Consider the following 21,767-nt stretch of genomic DNA (forward strand, 5'->3'; position numbering starts at 1 on the left):
TGCACCTGGTCTGAAGGTGCTGTGTCCCTTAGATCAGCTAGCACTTGGGTAGCCCGCTGGATAATAGCCTCTGAAGTGACTAAGGTGTTCAGCATGGACACCAGCTTCCCATACTGGTGGGGAGGAGCTTGTTGTAATATGAAGTCTCTCATCCCCACTGAAAACTTAACCAAGTCTGGACTCTCAAAGGCATCATCATATATTGCCTCCTTCGTTCCTAATTCTCTAATATAATTTTGAAGTTCCTCCACTGAGGTCCATAGACCTGTATTTATCAGAACATCCCTTTTGTTAGGCTATGTGAGTCTACACGCCACCATTATCCATTGAATTATAGAATGGCTTTTGTCTTTATGTATTACAGCAGCATATAGCCTTTGTCTAAGAGTCAGATGTGTGGTAATGGATGCCAGTTTAGAGATCTTGGGCCCATTAATTACCATACTTTCTGCCCTCATGTCCCATAATCTCAACAGCCAAGCCGATATGCTCCCTCATGGTCTTTGCTTAAATTGTAACAAATCTACGAGTTCAGTGATTGTGTATGGGTGCACCATTATGTATAATGTAGGTGGCTACTCTTCAGGTGCCAACCCTGCTAGCCTGTCTTGAACTTTCTTTATCTTTTGAGTTATTACTGGCCTTATTTTAGAGGATCTGAGGATCCTCCAGTTGACTTTTAGTTTGCTTGGCTTTCTTGGGTTCAACTAGGATCCTGCTGATCTAAGTCTTTTTCCCCTTCTAGTGATATGGGTCTTAATTTCAAAGGGTCAATTAAGGACAGTAAGTTACGTGCCTTCATGAGGTGTTGAAGTGGCAGCTGCAGATTTGACCCTGGTAGTCCAGGCTCTTTCTGCAGATAACAGATGCTTTTCTACAGACTCAGACAATTAGTGTAGACAGTGGGTCTCCTGTTTTTCCAAATAACATTGTTAGCTATCCTATCTCTGGAATGCAAGATAGCAAGCTCAAACAGTAAAACCACAAATTAATGAAGAAGCAGTGGACTGGTAAACAGAGTTGTGGTCAATGAGATGGCCAACCGGAGCCAGCCAAGCATCCTCCGTCTTATCCCAAGTCTACAAACATAACATCATCGGAAAGACCAGTGAGAGATATGCACATGTAAAAGAGCTGAGACTTGAGGCGAGGGGGTCAAACATTTTGGGGACTGATAGACCCAGACATTTCTTGGACATCTAATGCATATGTAAGCAGTTTGCTCTTTAAGTATGTGCCTTTCTTGCCCTCAGGTATGCAGGCTAGGTGGGAATATTTGCCCTGCATCCAATGTGTGTGCAGTGCTGATTAAACATACCTGCTTTATAACTACTCCATGGTAATAGAGTTTCATTTCCGCATGTCAAGAGGAAATTCCATTTAATGGTGGGGCAGCTTGCCCCTCAAAAGATGTAATTTTATTTTCCAGCTGTCTAATACAAGCTTTTAAAAATTCACTGTCATCTTTTAAGTCTTCTTTCAAGGAATGATAGGTATTTATACTGAGAAGCAGCAGCCATGCCACGGCAGATGCTGCTACTACTTTTTCCTCTGTTGTCAAAAGATTTTGTCCTAATTGATTCAGGATATCATCAACTTCTAACAAGGATTTAATAATGGGTCCATTGTCCCTTACAGGTTCCCATTCTTCAATAATTCGAGCAGCACTTGGATATCATGGGGAAACTACAAATCTGTCCTGAGTGGACAGAGATACTATGCCTTCCTTGCCTTTCCATGTTCACTTGTCCTGCACAAACTGCTTGTGCAAACTGCTCGGCCACAGTGTTTGACAGTCTGGTTCACTGCGCTCCCTAGTGGTGGGTTTTACAAAAGCAGGGGGTGATTCCACCTCTGCTCCTGGCTCCACCCCAACCACTTCAGAGCACCACTACCACGCAGAGGGCAGTGGTGTCCCACAGCTGCTCCATGACAGGGCTACCTCTCAACCAACTGTCTCACTCCAATTTATAGGAGGGAGGCAAGGTTCTTTGATATATATATACCCAGCATGAGATTAAGAAACAACGGTTCAAATGTTGGTCCAACTAGCTTATTAAAGTCCTAGCCATTTAGGGAGATGGGGAAGAGAAGGTAGGCAATAGGAAAGGTAGAAAATATAAGCAAGAAGTTTCTGTAGAGAGCAAAAGAGATAGTCACCACCATGGGTCCAGCGAGGTACACAATAGGCCCGTTGGTCTCAGGAACTCGGCTGATCACCGCTGGGGATGGGAGAAAACCAGGAAGCTCCAGAGCAAGCAGGCCTCAGGTGGTTCTTCCGAAGAGGTTTTCCCCTCAGGGAATTCTCTGTCAAATGTGTCATTGGGAGTTTGTCTCCAAAGTCCCTAATTTAGCAAGGGCCTTTTTATCCCTCATTTCTGTGGGTTTTCTTCTTATTTTTTTCTCCTCTCAGTTCAGTGTGACATTCCTGGCCCAACAGATAAACAAGCAGGTAGTGGTGCCTCTGTTGCCATGCACAAGCATTATCGCCTTTTGCAGTGGTCAGCTCCTTCAAGCAGCACCCCTGAAAAAGACTGCTTGTCCTGCTTCTGCTTATCTTTGCAATCATAAGCAGAGGTACTGTGGCATGGTGATACCCGCAATTCAACCCCTAGATAATGAGCAGTTGTCAGAGTCTTTTTACCAGAAAGGCCTCATGAAGCAAGCTTTGAGACAAAAAAGAAACAGTTTTGTCTTTCATACCAACTGAGGCAATTCCCTGCTTTGGCATGGAATGCTTCTGCTCCAGAGCAACGTACCTCACCAAAATGAGTAATGTTACCTTTAAAACCAATTATGAAGTGTGTTAGATGCCAAAGGATAAAACTCCAGTGCCTAAGAACTGAAGTCAGGCAGCAGAGGTTATGTCTTCAGTCTTAAAATTGATTAACTTTATTTTAGTACCTGATTTGCAAGGACTGACCTCTTTCTGGGAAAAGCTTGTTAATGTGGGCAAAAGTCTGCCATGTGGAATACTGTTCTTGTGTTACCACCTATATACATCATCGCCATGTACAGGTGATATTTCTGTGAATGTTAATGCTTTTTAAACAAGTACACAATAAAAGAAATACAAACATTTAGAAAAAGTATGATAACTTTTATCACATCTTATGGGTATGATTTTCATGCATGTGAAATTGGAAGCAACTGATTGCAAAGAGTAAGAAAGACCTATACTATACAGTCTGTAAAAGTACAAACTTCTTAATCATCCAGTGTTTGTGGCCATTAGCTCTTGCTTCAGTACAAGCAAGGTTATACATATTCTGTGCAAGGTTATACATATTAGAGAGCTAATTAGGTCTGCCTTTGAGATTATGCCAATAAGAACACAAACATACTTATTAGCTATTTACAGGTTAATGTCCCAGTGCTGTTTCAGAATTCTTTATGTTCAACTCTGGGTTTTTAAGATAGCTGGTAGTGGATTTAGTTATTTTGGGGATAAACAGCTATTGCTGTAATGGTCTTTGGAGGATATGGAAAAAGTATATCTGTAATAAACACATCCAGCCTGGCTGTCTGCAAGGCTACATGGATGCTTTCCTGTCAGAGTCAGTTGTTCATTAGCTTCAGAAGTTATTAATGAACTAAATTGGTTTTTGCTGGAAATAATCTAGCTGCTCAGATATCTCAGGCTGATTTGCTGACTCTAGCTGTCTGTGGCCCTGGATAGCTTCCCATTTTGCTTATGGCTCCAGGTGGTCTTAGAAATGCTGCCTCTTCAAATACTTGTTGGGGAGTAAGATTTTTTGTGCAAATTTGAAGACGGTGCACATTATTATTACTTTTTTTCCTTCCCCTTCCCACCCCTCCCCTCCCCAACATGTGTAATTAGAAACACATGTATCTAATAAATTGGTCATGTGTCCTGAACTCTTCAATTAACAAATTATTTATGAACTGGAAAAAAAAAAAAAAAAAAAAAAAAAAAAAGTCCATCTTTTGTTTTCATCAGGTTATGGCAAATTGACTGAAGTCAATGTTGCCTTATTTTTACCCTATGATCTGATCTTAACTTTCCACAGAGTTTACTTTGATTGTATTTTTATAGAAAAAGATGATGCTTTTCTTTTAAATTTTTCCTTTTTGTTTCAGTGAACCAGCCTGTTCTGCATCTACATTATTATTATTATTATTATTATTATTATTATTATTATTATTATTATTATTATTATTATTATTATTATTATTATTATTATTCATTTTTGTAACATGCTTTTCCTTCCCCTTCAGAGTCATGGTTCTGGTGTCTTCTTGCAGTGCATGTTTTTTTCCTCTCATTCTACATATTGCTTCAGGTGCAGAAGGGACTTGTAGTTCCAAAAGAGTGAGCTACAACAAACATTTTTATTTGTACTTATAAAAGTACATTTTAAAAAAGTGAGTATTTTAGAATAATGTTTAATTAGGATCAGAATGTTGAAGTACAGAATAAAAGTTTTAAGGTCAAATGAGTGGCAATCAAAACTGTCTTTCAAAGAAGAGATATTCATGGAGCTTCACTGAGTTGCATTACAAATGCAAGCAGGGTGGATATACATTTTGAAGTTGAGGTTATTAATTTGAAGGTGAAGAATAAGCACAATGGGTTATATGCTTAGATATGAGTCAGATGAACACATACAAGAAAATATATGAATCCAACAATAATGGTTGATAATTAAACAGTAGTCATTAGGGAACAAATGCATTTCTTAAAACATTATTTCTAGTTCCAAAACAACTCTTAAATGATATTGAATTATTGATATATTTATGATAAGGAACAAAAACATGTAGAGACTGAGTTTATAAAAAGACAAAAATAGAACATTTATCAAAAGGTCCTTTTACTAATAAATGTGAAAGTGTTTCCCCCTCAGTGTCCTAAAACTAAATAAGAATAGAACACAGCTGTTGTGTTTACAAATCATTACAGAAATGCTTCCATTTATAATGTGTGCAACATGAAGAATTCTATGTTCAGTGTAAACTAAACATGCTTTTAATGATTCATTTAACTGCTTTTAATAATTCATATAAACTGATAGAGGATTTCTTAAAGTCACAGTTGACTACTTTTCCATATTTTTTAAAGTTTGTTTTACAGAAATGTCAGTAATTCAGATAAACGGTCAAGGTCATAGCTACAATTAACAGGCAAGATGAAAGCACTGACAGGAGTTACACAGTAGTAATAAAAAACCTGCTTTTTGAACATCAGCTGTCTTATAGAAGTTTCCCCCACATTATATTATCAATTTTGTTGGCAGTTTCATATTTCTGACTAATACTGGACTTGAAAGATAACCCAAGAAGCCAAATGTCTTCCGTATTTCAATGTGCAAAAGGTAATTTCCATATATCTCAAGATTCAGTATGACCTTCATACTTTCACTGTCTTCCGAAATTATTGTTGAAATTCTGAGACTGCTGAATTTCAGAGCTTCCAATTATACTACATAATACTACATTATATTAAAATAATGTAGAAATTCTTCCCTAAATTAAAATGATATGAGTTAGATGACGGGCAGCAATAATTCCTGTACCAGTGAGAAGTTTAAGGTACAATAGCATGAGTATCATTGGGTATCAAGGAAGACTGATAATGCATTATATCAAACTTGTGCTAAGAATCTTCATGATGTGATATAGTCCACTGATTCTACTAATGGCAGGTCATGAGATGTTAGACCTTATGACCTTGACATTACACATATTCAAGTTTTAGATAGTTTTTTCATAAGCTCTAGAATGAGTTAATTAAAAACTCTCCTTTGTTTCCATTTTAGTTGAGAAGGTGTTAGCAGTACAGAATAGTTTCGCAGAATAAGTAGGACAAAAATGAAAGGAACACAGAAACCTGTTTAATTTATTAACTAGATTTCAATTCAAATGTGCTATAGTGCAATCAGTAATTTAATGGTATATATTAATGCAAATGACTTCTGTTAGTCATTCTGTAAAGGAAAACGTAATGTTTTTTGTAAAGGTAACATATTTAAAGTTACTCTAAATATTATATTGCCTCTTTTAACACTGAGAAATCTAAGTTCATTTTGCATAGATATAGGAAATGAGATAGTTACTGAGAAAATAATTCTATTAAGCGTGTACAAAATAAAAAATATTATAATTTTATATAATATTCTGAAACTTATTTTGTTTATAAGCCTCTAACAAGTCAAAACTCACAATTCTGTTTCTTCACTAAACCTACTTACGCTGTACAATTCACCACATCTTTCTAGTTTTCTCCTATGTTTTGCAAGACTTCAAATTTCAAAGGTTTTTTTCTCCCTTTTCTGTCAGCATAACAGGGATAGCAGGAAACAGTTTACCCTGCAATAATTCCAGTGTGATGTGTTCATAAGAAATAGTATTACAGAGAATCCACTGTCCTTTGCTTACAAAAAGAAAAAGACAGAAGTGTCTACAGCTTCTTTGGCCTTCTTGTTTTTTATTTCTTTCCACAATAATAAAATGATAGCATTTTTCACAGCTACTATAATTCAAAACATTCAGAAGGTAGAATAGGGAAGGCCACCATGGAACAGTTGGGATGTTTGAGTCATAGGTAAAAGGAATGGCTTTGCACACCTACACTGTAATCGCAGGCTTCTGACTTTCTGATTGTGGAGATAAAATCATACCTGTTACAATTACATACATCAAGGATGCACTATCATAGGCTCTAGGGCTTCAAAATTATATACATTTTAAATATGAGTTTACAAGAAATTGACAAACCTGCAAGTAACCACTTCTTTATTTATCAAATTGTCAATTTCTTCCTCTAATAAATGCTAACTATTCTTTTGTCTGTTTACTTGTTTTAATCAAACTCATTTAATTAAATCAGTCTCTCTTTGCTTACACTAACGATAAATAAGGATTAGAGCAGGAACAAGAGGCAATATAGAAGATTGGAAGCTGAACAGATTGCCTTTTCTAAGCAAGTTGTATTTAGTCAATTCTGGACTTCCTCTCTATGAAGTATATATAATAATCATTATATCAGTGAAGACTTACAGATGAAATGAGAATGCTTTGAAAATATGAGAAACAACCTCATGTACTAAAACAAAACTCAAAATACCTTAAATATACGTCCGAAAGTTTTCAGATCCATGTTTACTATTCCATGAAATTTTAGTACTGTTTGCCTAGATCGCTAGTTATGGGATTTGTATAGAAAGTGATTACAGGCATTAAGAGGAGTTTTGTGGATGCTTCTGTTTCTGAAGCTTCCTAAGGACTCTTGAAAATTTTAAGCTCTTTGGTATGTATCTTTCCATTTGCAACACTTATGGCAGAAACTACAACCTTCTTATTAAAATGATATGACTGTGCGGTCTCAATCAATAGAACAAAATATACTATCGATTCTACTAAAGTATTTCTCCAATCTAGAGTAAAATGCCATGAAAATAGCAAAGAAATTTAAAATTGGGTTGGAGAGTAGAATTTTCAAAAGTATATTTCTTCAGTAAGTGTTGGAAGCTAGAACTTTTTCCTTCTAATGACTTGAGCACAGTGTGGTTTATATAGAATGTTCAGTTTGAGAACCTATTCGCTGATAATGACTCTTTGGAGAAAATAAATTAATAAATAAATAAAAATCTTATTACTAATTTCATTAGCAATATCTGTAATTTCATGATGTAAGAAAATAATTCAACATTAAAACTGAGCTATTTCTATCATTTATAGAAGCAGAAGCATAAACACAGTGAAGTTACAGTTCCCTTGTTAAATACAGTAATGAGTATTGTAGTAATTTTACTGGTATTAGCACAAGGAAAGTAAAATGATCATATAGAAACTTTTTTGAGAAGTAAAAGACCTAACATTGAAGTAGCTGCTAATGGTACTGACAGACCACATGCTTTGCATTAATTCGGCAAAGGACCAGGACTGGAACTATTTTCCCTAAGTTTATGTTTGGCTTCTGTTTAAGTCATTTTGTTGTAACAGAAATCGAGGAAAGGGGTACATATATGGAAGTGTGTGTGACAGTCACTTTTTATACTCTCTTTGCCTCTGCCAAAAAATGTGAAGTTTCTGTAGCACTAGAAAAAGCTGAGCAACAGAAGGCATTGCAAATGTGGGAAACAAGTTAAATCAATGAAGCAAACCAGAATTCTTTTAGTTTTGCTCCAAAGACCATGTGTAAGAAATTACTTTTTGCACCATTGTCTCAAAGCTTGCTGAGGAACACTGATGTACATGTCCCGGTCAAAGGCTGAGAAATCGTTTGTCTGAGGGACACGGGTGGACAAGTCCAGACAAGTTCTGGTCAAAATTAGCAAGATCTTTTGTCTGAAGATTTGCAGGACAGGGACAGAGAGGTATGCTGCAGCTCAATGGCCGGGAAGCAGTATTTTGTGTGGGCTTATGTTGAAGAGGTAGCCATCTAAGGGGGTATTGCACATGACTGATCCAAGCACCCAGGAATGCCACAATGCCAAAGAAGGAGGATAAAAAAGGGACCAACAACCACAAGGGTTAAGTGTCTGACATCAAAAGTCTCACAAGGTGAGCATTCTGACTTACTGTCCAGGGGTCTGCTACCTCAGACCTGGACCTCTTCCTCCTGGACTTGTTTTGTGCACTGTTTGCTGCATAAGGCTGACCACTCTGCTGCTGCTGTCCCCCTGTGCTTTTGCCTTGGACCATTGAAATGCTGTGCAACGGGATACTGCTGGATCCTGTGGTGATCCCCACTTTACGGAATTCTTGCTTCTTTCCTACCTTTCCTGTAGCCTGCTTTCCCTTTGCCATCACCCTAATTCATAATAGTCACTGGTCTCCCCTTCCTCATCTCCCTGATTGGTTAAGATTTGTAATTAACTGGTAGGACCAACATTTGAACTATTATTTCTTAATCTCATACCAGGTATACATATATCAAAGGACCTCCTCCCCCTCCTATAAATTGGAGTGAGACACTGTGACTTTGCAAATATTTCTTTGCCCTATGAACATAGGTATGCCCTTTCAGCTGAAGTCAATTACTCAACTTTACTATGTGACTTTGTCATCTTTACAAATTTGACCCAAGCAACATGTTTGCTTAGCATTTTTTTCTTCCTGCAGTGTCATTACTGTAACATGCAATGAAAAATAAATTCATTCAGTTTACAAAAACAAGACAGCTAAAATTTTGTTGAAACAAACAGTAGCACTAATGCTTTACAGAAAAGCATTTTCATATTAAAAAAATCATGCTTTGCTTTTTCTCAAAGATGTGTGTTGTAAGGTTGAGAGTGCTCCTTACCTCCTCTCTTGTTTAACTTGGCATACCCAGGCACATAGCTGCTTGTCATTGATGATGAACTGCTGAAAGAGGAGTGGGGTAATGCTGAGACCAGGGGTTCATCACACTTTTCTGAAACACAGGAAAAAATATTTTCTTTATGCTAATTCATACACATTAAGGGACAATGCACCCTTTATTTTTATTTGGGTAGTAACACAGTTGTGTCACTTGTGTACATGCAGAACACATGTGGATACATCCCATCATTTCAGTAAAAACTTGTTTAACCAGGCAGGTGGCTCAGTTCCACATAGTTGTTCCTAGTGGAATGGAGGAGAGAATAAAATAAATAATAATAATAATAAAATAGAACTCATGGATTGTGATATAACTATTTACTAAGATAGATAAAGGAAAATGGGAAATAGTTATTACATTATATTTTATATATATAAAAATGTTTGTAACAAGTAATGCAGAAATAAATGCTTACTACTCAATCTCCCCTCTTCCCCCACCCCCCCAGCTGACTGATGTCCAGCTAGACCTCTGAGCAGCAAAAGAGAGCAAGATGAGCTCCCACTCCCTTCAAAATCCCTTCCCTTTTATACCATGTGATATGGAATGTCCCTTTGGCAAGTTTAAGTCAGCTGTCTTAATTCTGTTTCCTCCCAGCTCCTTGGGTCCTTTGCTGCAAATGGCCTTGGATCCATACAACATAGCCTTAAAGGTAGCTAGTAGCACTGGTATATTATCAACATGGTTTTTCTCCTAAAACCAATCATACTAGACACTCTGAAGAAAACAATTCACTCCCAGCTGAAAATAAAAAAAAAAGCACAAGAACAAAGACCTAGAGTTCAAGAAAGTTATGACAAAGTTATTTAATGGTGATGCCTGCCATGGACCACCACTCTCTTTAAGGACATTTACTATAAACAAATAAAGAAAAATAATGCCTACATTTATATACCTGGAATGCTTTTGATGACATGCAAACCTATTGCCAAAGAAAATTATCATGAAATCTTAGTAAGAAATACATAGAATACTTTCAGTTCTGAAATAAAAGCGCTGATAACTGCTTATCTAAATAGAGAAAATAAATTAGGGCACGTGAATAAAAGACTATGAATTATCATATATTATTGATCTATTGAAAAGAGGAATATAATAATTTTCTTAATGTAATCTCTATAATCCATTTGAGAACTTCATTTATATTTTACTTAGTTTAGAGATTAATGTATTATTTGCATCTAAGATGGTAATAACCCAAAATCAAAATGTTTGTTTTTCTTATAAAGGAAAAAAATTAAAGCAGATCTCTTCCCGTGTTGTTTGAAATTATGCAAATTAGAATTGAGAGAATTGGCTTTTGATTTTTCAAATATTTAGGTCAGATAAATTAAGTACTTCCCTTTATTCTAGTTCAATCATGAGTTACTTCAACAGATTTGTGAAATTCGGAGGTAAATTTACTCATTTACATTTCTAATACAAGCTACTACACAAGAAAAAATGTAACTTGCACCGATCATCTTCATTAATCATTTCAAGTATGCAGAATGTAGTACAGGCTTTGCTATAAATGAAAACATCCTCAACTTATTTATCTAGAAAACACTAGTCATTCCTGGTAGGCGGTATAATTAATATCCAACAGCGTGTGATTTCATTGCAATTATAAAATTACGAACCAGAAAACTGGATCACATGTTGAAATAAAATTAATGCTATCTTCAAAATTGGAGCTTTTAAGTTAAAACTAAGGTAATTGTGATTGAATCAAGTATTTTATAATATAGATTTCCCAAGATTTAAGTTTCATGTAAGGAAAAATAAAACTAGTTATGCAACAATACAGCACGAAGCACAAAAATATACTAGAATACTAGTTTGTGAACCATTACATTGACATTTAACTAAATAAATAAGTTTGCCTCACAAATATCAATGAGATTGTTATAGAAGAAAATAAAATTCACATCAGCATAGAAGCACAGGCAAGAATAAAGGGCAATCACTTCACAATGAACTGAAGGAAAATTCTTGACTTTAAAGTTCACTATCACGGTATTATATAATAACATTTTGATAAGGGAAAATAAATTAGGGTTTTTTTTTGTTTGTTTGTTCGTTTTTGTTTTTTGTTTTATATATATATATGCTACATAACAGAAGTACTAATTCCACTTCTCCTTTCTCCCTTACTTTGGCTCTAGCCACACAGCATGTTTGTCATAGATCTGCAGTGGAAGAGGCCACAGTGCCATGTGGCCACATCACTTGATCAAAGCAAGATGCTGGGGGCACATATGACCTTCTAGCAGGAGAGGAAGACTTGGAGAAAAGTCCTACATCTTGGATGCCAGGCTGCTATTATTGCAGTTGAAGTAGTATGAGATTAGAATTTAAGATTAAAAGTACGGAGTGGATTTAAGCAATCATTACAAATTCTGTGGTAAAAATCATGATCACAGAAAGACACTTACTCATCCACAAAAGTTTTTATAAAGTATCTGTTTATGTATTGTACGTTTTTGATGTCCATAAAAACAGGTATTCAACTTAAATATTTCTAGCAAACTGCTCTCACCGCCACTTCTTTATTCATGCTATCTAGATAAGAATTTGTAGTCATCCTTCATTAATTATAATTTCTAAGTAAAGATTGTCCACAGCAGGGGGGGTTGCATCGAGTTGATCTTTGAGGTCCTTTTCAACCCAGGCCATTCTATGATTCTATGATTTAAAAACAGAAGGGTATATTAATGAAAAATATACACTCTACAGTTGAGCATTTTTTCACTTTCCTTATTTTCCAGTAATTCCTCCCCAGCTATTTTTAAAACCAGTAATAATGAAGTATAAAAATATCCAATTACAATGGAGAATAGGACTGAAATCTTTCTATGTATGTGTAGATACTGAAACATATATATATTATGCACACATGGAGAGTGAAAGTATAAAATTTTAGTACATCATAAATTAATGTAATAAAAGTATTATCAGTATCAGGTTGGGCTCCTTAGGAATCTACCTGCTTTATGGAACTTCACAAAAGTGACAGAGGACTTTATCCAGTGTACTGTAGCAATACCACAGAATGGATGTGGAAACAACTGCAAAAGCTTTTTGTCATATAGCACCTGAACCTGCATTCCTTATGTATTTACAAAATTAAGAAGATTAACTTTTTTTTTTTTGAGAAAATGTTTTTTTTTACATTCTTAGAATCAAATATGTTTGTTACGACTTTCCTCTCTGTATTGTCCTATCAGGGGTTGGGGTACAGACACTTCTAACTTTGCAGTGTCTATATTTCTTTTACTGAAATAAATAAATAAAATCTCTTTTATTTTGATAGTGACTGTTACTACAGTTGATGAAGCCACAAAAAAAAGGAAATATGTAAACTTGTTAGGAACTGGTAATAGCTTTTAAATCATCATTCACTGTACAGTCTGTCTTGTCTCTTTGATTCATTAATCCATCCCATCCAAAATAAAAATGAAACTCTGAGGGGAGTATTATTGCATTTGTCAGTTGTCAGTGTTGTCACAATTGCTACAGCCACTAATTTGTTTCATTCATTACATGTGTGCTTTAGAAGTATTGAATGTGGATGTCTGCTGTCTCTTAGTTTGTTTGAAATGTCCAACAGTAGAGGTAAAAAGAACTGATATTTTCCTTCATCATTATCCAGAGCTACATTTGCATCCTATGACACCCTTTGAAGATGTCATGGGTTAACCTAAAATCTACCTGCACCCATGACAGGGGGGCAGTTGGCCCGCAGGCCGCTGGCCCAGAAGGAAAAGAAAACAGGGAAAAAGGAAATAAATACAGAGGCAACGATCTAAGGAGGCACACTTATTTAATAAATACTACATCAGAATACAGAATAACCTCTGGTGCCTCCGGTGGCGCAGTGGTAGAATTGCTGCTTGCAACACCAGAGGCCCGGGGTTCGAATCCCCCCTGTGGCGCAAGTGGCAGAAATGCTGCTCTGCTACATAGAAGGGCTTGAATCCCGGGAGTTGGACTCAATGATCTCTAAGGTCCCTTCCAACTCACACGATACTATGATACTATGATACAATATAATACAATATAATTGGAATTAAGGCTAATGAATCAAGTAAAATAAGAGAGAGTGAGTCCCGAAACCGAGAGGCCTACTGTAACTCTAGGCGAAACGGTTGGAACGCTCCCACACGGCTCCCCCCTGGCTGGCAAGGTCCAAGAGAGCGAGTCCAGCACTGAAGTGAGATTTATATAGAGTCCATGTCATATGACTGACCGTGGTGTTCCCCAAGACATTCAGTCTTTTTTTTGTGAGCAGCAGGTTCGTCAAAATTATCTATGCTTAACATGATGTTATGATGTGGAATACTGATAGCAAAATTACAAAATTGCAAAAGCATGACATTCCACCCCTTATTCTACATCATTACATTATGCTTATTACACACACACATATATATATATAGTTGTGAGCAATCAGCAACCTTATTTTCTTAACAACTTATATCTATTTTCATGCAAATCCTTAAGCTGAAAATAAAACTTCATAACTTAACACACTATTATTTACTAAGTTGAGGAAATGGCAAAACTGCCGGAAAAGAGGAACATGACAGCGGTGGAGGGAAAAAAAGAGGAAAGGCAGCACTAATGGGGCGTCCCCCACATCAAGTTGCACTCATCCTTTCCCTAAGCTACAGGGTCGCTGCATGGAGGACATCTTGGGACTGTCCTCCTCTGTCTCCATCACTGGATCAATCTGGATGTCAGGTCAGGAGCCCAGAGCATAAGCAGAGGGGAGAAGCAGACCAACATCACTGCTGGTGGTATGGCCATCCTCCAAGTCATCTGTTCCCTCCAGTGGAACAGAAACATCAATGGGAGGCTCATCAAGAAACTCCCCAGCAGGTTATGGTGCCAGCGGCTCCACATCCTGGCCTGGAGAGTCCAGCTCCAAACCCTCCTAGGGGAACAGCGAACCCAGGCCTCGTGGCCACAGAACGACCCACCCACTGTGGGGTGGCTAGCTTGGCACATCCACACCATCCTCACCATGGGCTTCTGCTTCTTGCCCAGGTGACAGGGATAGGAGTGGAACTGCTGGGGCAGTGTCTGGAGTGCCATGCCTCCGTAGGACCTGCTTCTCCAGCCCTAATATGGTGTTTCGGGCGGTAGCATAGGGTACTGCATATGTTTCAAGCCACCCAGTGGTTGCCTCGACCATGGTGAGTACATACCACTTACCATTTCGGGATCGTGGCAAGGTGATATAATCAACCTGCCATGCCTCCCCATATTTATACTTTTGCCATCGCCTTCCCCCCAAAAAGGTTTCATCCTCTTGGCTTGTTTAATTATGGCGCATGTTTCACAGTCATGTGTGAAGAGTGTTTATGCAGAATGGCTTCGTGAGAAAGGACATGATGAAACTCCATTAGTTAAATTGTAAGAGAAGGTATGTGACTGATAGCATGCAGCTGAGGAGAAATCAGGATGTGAAAGACAGGATATGTAGCTAAAGACAGAATATGTAGCTAGAGGCAAGGACAGCCTAAAGGGAAAAACAAGATGTGTAGAAATGTGTAGGCATAGCTATGAAGAAAAGTAACCATAAGGCTAACCACAAAGGTCAGATGAAGTAATGTATAACCCACCAATCTTGAGCTTTACTTTTGCAATATGCATGAGCTTATTACTGACTGTATAAATGAGATGCTGTTACACCTAATAAATGAGACCTGTTGACCATGATATATGAGACACGTCTCCCGCGGTCTTTTCCAACAGTCATGAATGACCTGAGCAATAGCATCCATAGCTAAGTCCACCCCTCGGTCTCTGGCCCACTTATATCTTGCATCTCTTCCTTGATGACCTGAAGTCTCATGGGCCCACCGAGCTAGGAATAATTCACCTTTGTTCTGCCAGTCCAAGTCAATTTGAGCCACCTCAATCTTGGCAGCTCGATCAACCTGATGGTTGTTTTGATGTTCTTCAGTAGCCTTACTTTTAGGCATGTGAGCATCTACATGGCGCACTTTTACAACAATATTCCTTATTCGGGCAGCAATGTCTTTCCACAGTTCAGCAGCCCAAATAGGTTTACCCTTTTGTTGCCAGTTGTCTTGTTCCCACTGCTGCAACCACCCCCATAAGGTATTTGCCACCATCCATGAGTCAGTATAAAGATGAAGCATTGGCCACCTCTCCCGTTCAGCTACATCTAAAGCTAGCTGAACAGCCTTTACCTCTGCAAATTGGCTTGACTCTCCTTTACCTTCAGTGGCCTCTGCAACTTGTCGTGTGGGACTCCATACAGCAGCTTTCCACCTGCGATGTTTCTCTACAATACAACACGATCTGTCTGTGAATAGGGCAAATTTCTTTTCATTTTCTGGTAGCTCATTGTATGTTGGGGCCTCTTTAGCACGTGACATCTCCTCTGCAGGTGATGTCACAAACTTTTTACCCTCAGGCCAGTCCATGATCACCTCTAGGATTCCAGGACAGCTGAGTTTCCCCATTCAAGCTCATTGTGTAATTAGTGAAATCCACTTACTCCAAGTGGCATCAGTAGCATGATGTGTGGAGGGAACCTGTCCTTTAAACATTCAATTTATTACTGGCAAGCGAGGTGCTAGAAGGAGCTGTACTTTGGTACCAACTACTTCAGAAGCAGCCCGAACCCCCTCATACACGGCTAAGATCTCCTTCTCAGTCGGAGTGTAGCGCTCTTCAGATCCCTTATAGGCTCAACTCCAAAATCCCAGGGGTCGGCCTCGGGTTTCTCCTGAGGCTCTCTGCCACAAACTCCAAATGGGACCTTTCTCTCCAGCAGCAGTGTAGAGGATGTTCTTTACATCCTGTCCCGTCCGTACTGGCCCCAAGGCCACGGCATGGGCTATCTCTTGCTTTATCTGCTCAAAAGCCTGCTGCTGCTCAGGCTTTTGAGAAATTATTCTTTTTCCGTGTCACCTGATAGAGGGGGCTCACAATGTGGCTGTAGTTTGGGACATGCATTCTCCAAAAACCCACTACTCCCAAGAAAGATTGGGTCTCTGTCTTGTTGGTGGGAGGAGACATAGCAATGATTTTGTCAATCACATCTGCTGGGATGTGACAACGCCCATCTTGCCATTTATACCTAAGAACTGAATTTCTTGGGCAGGCCCCTTCACTTTGCTGCGCTTAATAGCAAAACCAGCTTTCAAAAGAATTTGGATTATTTGCTTTCCTTTCTTGAAAACTTCCGCTGCTGTATTGCCCCACACGACAATATCATCAATATACTGCAAGTGCTCGGGAGCATTACTCTGCTCCAAAACAGCTTGGATCAACCCATGGCAAATGGTTGGGCTGTGTTTTCACCCCTGGGGTAGACGGTTCCAGGTGTACTGAATACCTCTCCAGGTAAAAGCAAACTGTGGCTGACATTCTGCAGCCAATGGGATGGAAAAGAAGGCATTAGCAATGTCAATGGTGGCATACCACTTGGCTTCTTTTGACTCCAGTTCATACTGGAGTTCTAGCATGTCTGGTACAGCAGCACTCAATGGGTGTGTGACTTCATTCAGACCATGGTAATACACCGTCAGCCTCCATTCTCCACTGGCTTTACACACTGGCCATATGGGACTGTTAAAAGGCGAGTGAGTTTTGCTAATCACTCCCTGATTTTCCAGTTGACAAATTAACTTGTGAATAGGAAGTAATGAGTCCCTATTGGTGCGGTACTGCCGTCTGTGCACCACTTTGTTGGCAAATTGGTACCTCTTGGTCTTTTACCTGGAGCAACCCCACAGCAGAAGGATCATCTAACAGATCAGGTAAAACTGACAGCTGCTTAACACCGTTTGTGTTAACAGCAGCTATCCCAAAAGACCATCGATACCCCTTAGAATCATAGAATCATAGAATCATAGAATTACCCAGGTTGGAAAAGAACTCAAAGATCATCAAGTCCAACCGCAGCCTAACCAGTACCCCATCTCTAAAAAAAACCTCTGCTAAATCATATCCCTGAGTACCACATCCAAACGGCTCTTAAACACATCCAGGGATGGCGATTCAACCACCTCCCTGCGAGCCTATTCCAGTACCTAACCACCCTTTCTGTAAAGAAGTTCTTCCTAATATCCAACCTGAACTTGCCCTGGTGCAACTTGAGGCCATTTCCCCTCGTCCTGTCACTTGTCACTAGTGAGAAGAGACCTGCCCCACTCTCGCTGTAAGAACCTTTCAGGTACTGGAAGACGGCAATAAGGTCTCCCCTCAGCCTCCTTTTCCCCAGACTAAACAGCCCCAGCTTCCTTAGCCTCTCCTCGTAGGGCTGATTCTCCAAGCCCTTCACTAGCCTCGTTGCCCTTCTCTGGACCTGCTCCAGTACTTCCATATCTTTCTTGTGCTCAGGTGCCTAAAACTGGACACAGTACTTGAGGTGAGGCCTCACCAATGCCGAGTACAGAGGCAGGATGACTTCCTTATTCCTGCTCACCACACCATTCTTGATACACGCCAGGATGCCGTTGGCCTTCTTGGCCACCTGGGCACACTGTCAGCTCATGTTCAACCGTGCATCAATCAGTACCCCCAGGTCCATTTCCTCCACACAGTCCTCCAGCCACTCCGTCCCAAGCCTATAGCACTGCCTGGGGTTGTTGTGGCCGAGGTGCAGGACTCAGCATTTGGTCTTGTTGAACCTCATCCCATTGGCTTCAGCCCAGCTCTCCAGCCTGTCTAGATCCCTCTGTAGGGCCTCGCTACCCCCAGGCAGATCCACACTCCCAGCCAATTTAGTGTCATCTGCGAACTTACTGAGGGTGCACTCAGTGCCCTCATCTGGGTCATCAATACAGATATTGAAGAGGACAGGCCCCAGCACCGACCCCTGGGGAACACCACTCGTGACCGGTCGCCAACTGGATTTAACTCCATTCACCACCACTCTCTGAGCCCGGCCCTCCAGTCAGCTCCTTACCCAGCCGAGAGTGTACCCATCCAAGCCACAGGCTGCCAGCTTCTGCAGAAGAACACTGTGGGAGACAGTGTCAAAGGCTTTGCTGAAGTCTAGGTAGACCACATCAACAGCCTTTCCCTCATCCAGCAGATGGGTCACTAGATCATAGAAGGAGATCAGGTTGGTCAAACAGGACCTGCCCTTCATGAACCCATGCTGGCTAGGCCTGATCCCCCGGCCATCCTGCACATGCCGCATGATCTCCCTCAAGACTATCTGTTCCATAACCTTCCCTGGAACCGAGGTCAGGCTAACAGGCCTGTAGTTCCCCGGATCCTCCTTACAACCTTTCTTGTAAATGGGAGTCACGTCGGCAAGCCTCCAGTCTTCTGGGACCTCACCAGTCAACAAGGAGAGCTGGTAGATGATGGAAAGCGGCTCGGCTACCACCTCTGTCAGTTCCCTCAGCACTCTCGGGTAGATCTCATCCGGCCCCATGGACTTATGGCAGTCCAGCTGGAGTAGTAAGTCTCTGACCGTTTCTTCCAGAATCACAGGGGTGTTCGCGTGCTCCCCAGCAGAGACTACCAGGTCAGAGAGAGGAGTACCCTGAGGATAACTGGTCTGACCTTTAAAGACAGACGTAAAGAAGGCATTCAGAACCTCCGCCTTTTCCTTATCCTCAGTGGTCACATTCCCAGCCTCATTCAGCAAAGAGTGGATATTCTCCTTTGTCCTCCTCTTACTGTTAATGTATTTATAAAAGAGTTTCTTCTTCCTTTTCACCCCAGCGGCCAAGTTAAATTCGAGCTGGGCTTTTGCCTTTCTGATTTCACTCCTACACATCCTAACGACTTCCTTGAATTCATTCTCAGTTGCCCGTCCCTCCTTCCACAGGCGGTAGTTTCTCTTTTTCTCTTGGAGCCTCAAGAACAGCTCTCTATTCATCCACCCCGGTCTTCTTTCCCGCCGGCTCATTTTGCAGCTCAGGGGGACCGTCTGCTCCCGAGCCCTTAGGACTACCTTCTTGAAGAGCAACCAGCTCTCTTGGATCCCTTTGTTTGCTAAGACTGAATGCCAGGGGACTCCCCCTACTAGTCTCTTGAACAAATCAAAGTCCACCCTCCGGAAGTCCAAGGTAGCAGTTTTATTATTCCCTCTCCAAGCTCCACTATGAATCGAGAAATGTATCATTTCATGGTCACTCTGCCCAAGGCAGCCCCCAACCTCCACATCTCCTACCAGACCATCCCTGTTCGTGAACAGCAGGTCTAGTGGGGCAGTTCCTCTCGTGGGCTCTCTGACCAGCTGCATCAGGAAGGCATCCTCTATGCACTCCAAAAACCTCCTAGACTGTTTCCTCTATGATGTGCTGTACTCCCAGCATATGTCAGGGAAGTTGAAGTTCCCCATGAGGACAAGGGTTGACAACCGTGCAGCTCATGCCAGCTGCTCGTAGAACACCTCATCTGTCTCTTCAACCTGGTTTGGCGGTCTATAACAGACGCCCACCTTGGGATCCTTAAAGTCCTGAGGTAATCGATACCCAATATACATGGAGCCTCTGAACCAGTCACAATAAGGTGTTTTTGCCAGTCTTTACCAGTGAGGCTTATTTCGGCCTCCAATATAGTCAATTCTTGGGAACCCCCAGTCACTCCATGGATATGTATTGATTGTGTCCCTTGGTGACTGGAGGACATTAGGTTGCACTGTGCACCAGTGTCCACCAGGGCCTTATATTTCTGTGGTTAAGATGTGCTAGGCCACCTAATCCACACAGTCCAGTATACTCTATTGTCCCTTTCCCTCTCCTGGCTGGGGGCAGGGCCCCTCTATTGGTTACCTCGGTGGCTTGCGGCAACTGGAGCCTTCCCCCCTTTGGAAGGGTTCACCTTGATGACTGATTTGCATTGTAATTCTTTCACTCGTGCCTGAAGTGCAGAAGTGGGTGAATTACTCCATTTCTTTATATCCTCCCCATGACTACGCAGGAAAAACAACAAGGCAAAATGTATGACCTTATTGTTGTCATTTGCTCCTACACAAAGACGTCCCTTTTTTATGGCTGAAATCTTCAATGATACAGGATGGGAGGATCTTGTTTTGTTTAGTTTTCCCAATTGGCCATCGTGGGAATCCTGGCCCCCATCATCTGGTACCACCAAGGATCCATCAACATCAGGCATGGTAGTCAATATATCTATAATATCATTCTGTGTGTTTTCCACTTTATCTAACCTTTTAATTATGGCCGAGATGCAAAATTCTATAGTATTTATAAATAACTCAATTCCATGAATTTTATCTATCAGTTCAATCACAAGGGGTTCCCTTGCCCCTGTGCCATATATTATTGCAAGTGCACTGGCATTCTCTTTTGGTGCAGTCCTTGTAAATGCATGCCACATAAGTCGCGAAACATGGACTGTCTCAGGATCATGTAATTGGTTCGGGTCATCATAATTGAAGTCAGGGCTGTATAGCATTTCCACCACAGCACATTCTCTCAAATGTCGAATACCGGTCTCTATATCAGCCCATTTCTTTTCCTCAGGTGTCAAGTCCTATTTAAGGGGAAATCTTTATTTTACTGCTAACAGCATTCGCTTCCAGAGGGTGTAGGACTCATCTTTGCAAGTGCCAATACCTCTGTCCACACGTGAGTCCTTGGAAATGCTACCCAGTTGGCGAGCTTCCTCGCCATCGAGCCACACGCTGTTAGCCCCATTGTCCCAACATCAAAGTAACCAAGTGGCTATAGATTCTTTTGGGTGGTGTGTGTAGTCCTTTCTTAGATCCCGAATTTCACTCTGTTTTAAAGATCGATCAGTAAGAGTTGTGATTTTTTTCTCACCTTTTGCTAGTGGCAATTGCGTTGATGAGGCCCCCCCATTTGAAGTTTTGGGGCCAAAAAGTTCTCACAAAGAAACTCTAGTTTTTGGCTTCTCTGTTTCTATTTCCTCTATTTCCTCCAGTTCACCTTCCTTTACTTTTCTCTCTTCCAACTCCCTCCTTTCTACCTCCCTCTGCTCTTCTGCCTCCTCCTGCTCTTCTTCCTCCCCCTGATCTTCTAACTGAGTTGAAACCCGTTTCGTTTTTCGTCTTCTTACAGGGGCAACCAACATCGAATCTGGTGCCCCCTGTGGTTGATCAGATTGGCTGATTTTAATGACCTCCAATTTAGCTTGGAGTTCATCTCTGAGGGCATTCAGTTCAGATTCGAGGATGTCCCTCTCAGACTGGAGGGCATCGTACATGGACTAGAGGGTGCTTATGTGATTCCGGAGGGAGTTACGATCGAACAGGACGGCACCGTACTCAGTCTGGAGGTTGTCGCGCTCGGACCGAAGGGTGTCTTGCTCGGATCGGAGGGTGTTACGCTCGGACTGGAGGGCGCTGTGCTCAGACTGGAGGGCATTGTACTCAGACCGGAGAGTGTCGCGCTCAGGCTGGAGAATGTCATACTCAGACTGGAGGGTGTTGCGCTCGGACTGTAGAGTGTCGCGCTCGGACTGGAGGGCATCA

The 21,767-nt window shown here is 40.7% G+C and overlaps 1 protein-coding gene across 3 annotated transcripts in view; it reads right to left on the minus strand.

The window, feature by feature from the left end:
- Positions 1 to 21,767, minus strand: part of CNTNAP2 (contactin associated protein 2) — a 624,497-nt gene that overhangs the window by 421,667 nt on the left and 181,063 nt on the right. For all 3 annotated transcript variants that reach the window (XM_072329823.1, XM_072329822.1, XM_072329821.1), the window contains exon 2: positions 9,269 to 9,379. In XM_072329823.1, the coding sequence (XP_072185924.1) occupies positions 9,269 to 9,379 (111 nt within the window). The remainder of the gene's footprint in view (positions 1 to 9,268; positions 9,380 to 21,767) is intronic.

Source organism: Excalfactoria chinensis, chromosome 2, assembly GCF_039878825.1.
Source record: "Excalfactoria chinensis isolate bCotChi1 chromosome 2, bCotChi1.hap2, whole genome shotgun sequence".
NCBI classification, from domain to species: domain Eukaryota; kingdom Metazoa; phylum Chordata; class Aves; order Galliformes; family Phasianidae; genus Excalfactoria; species Excalfactoria chinensis.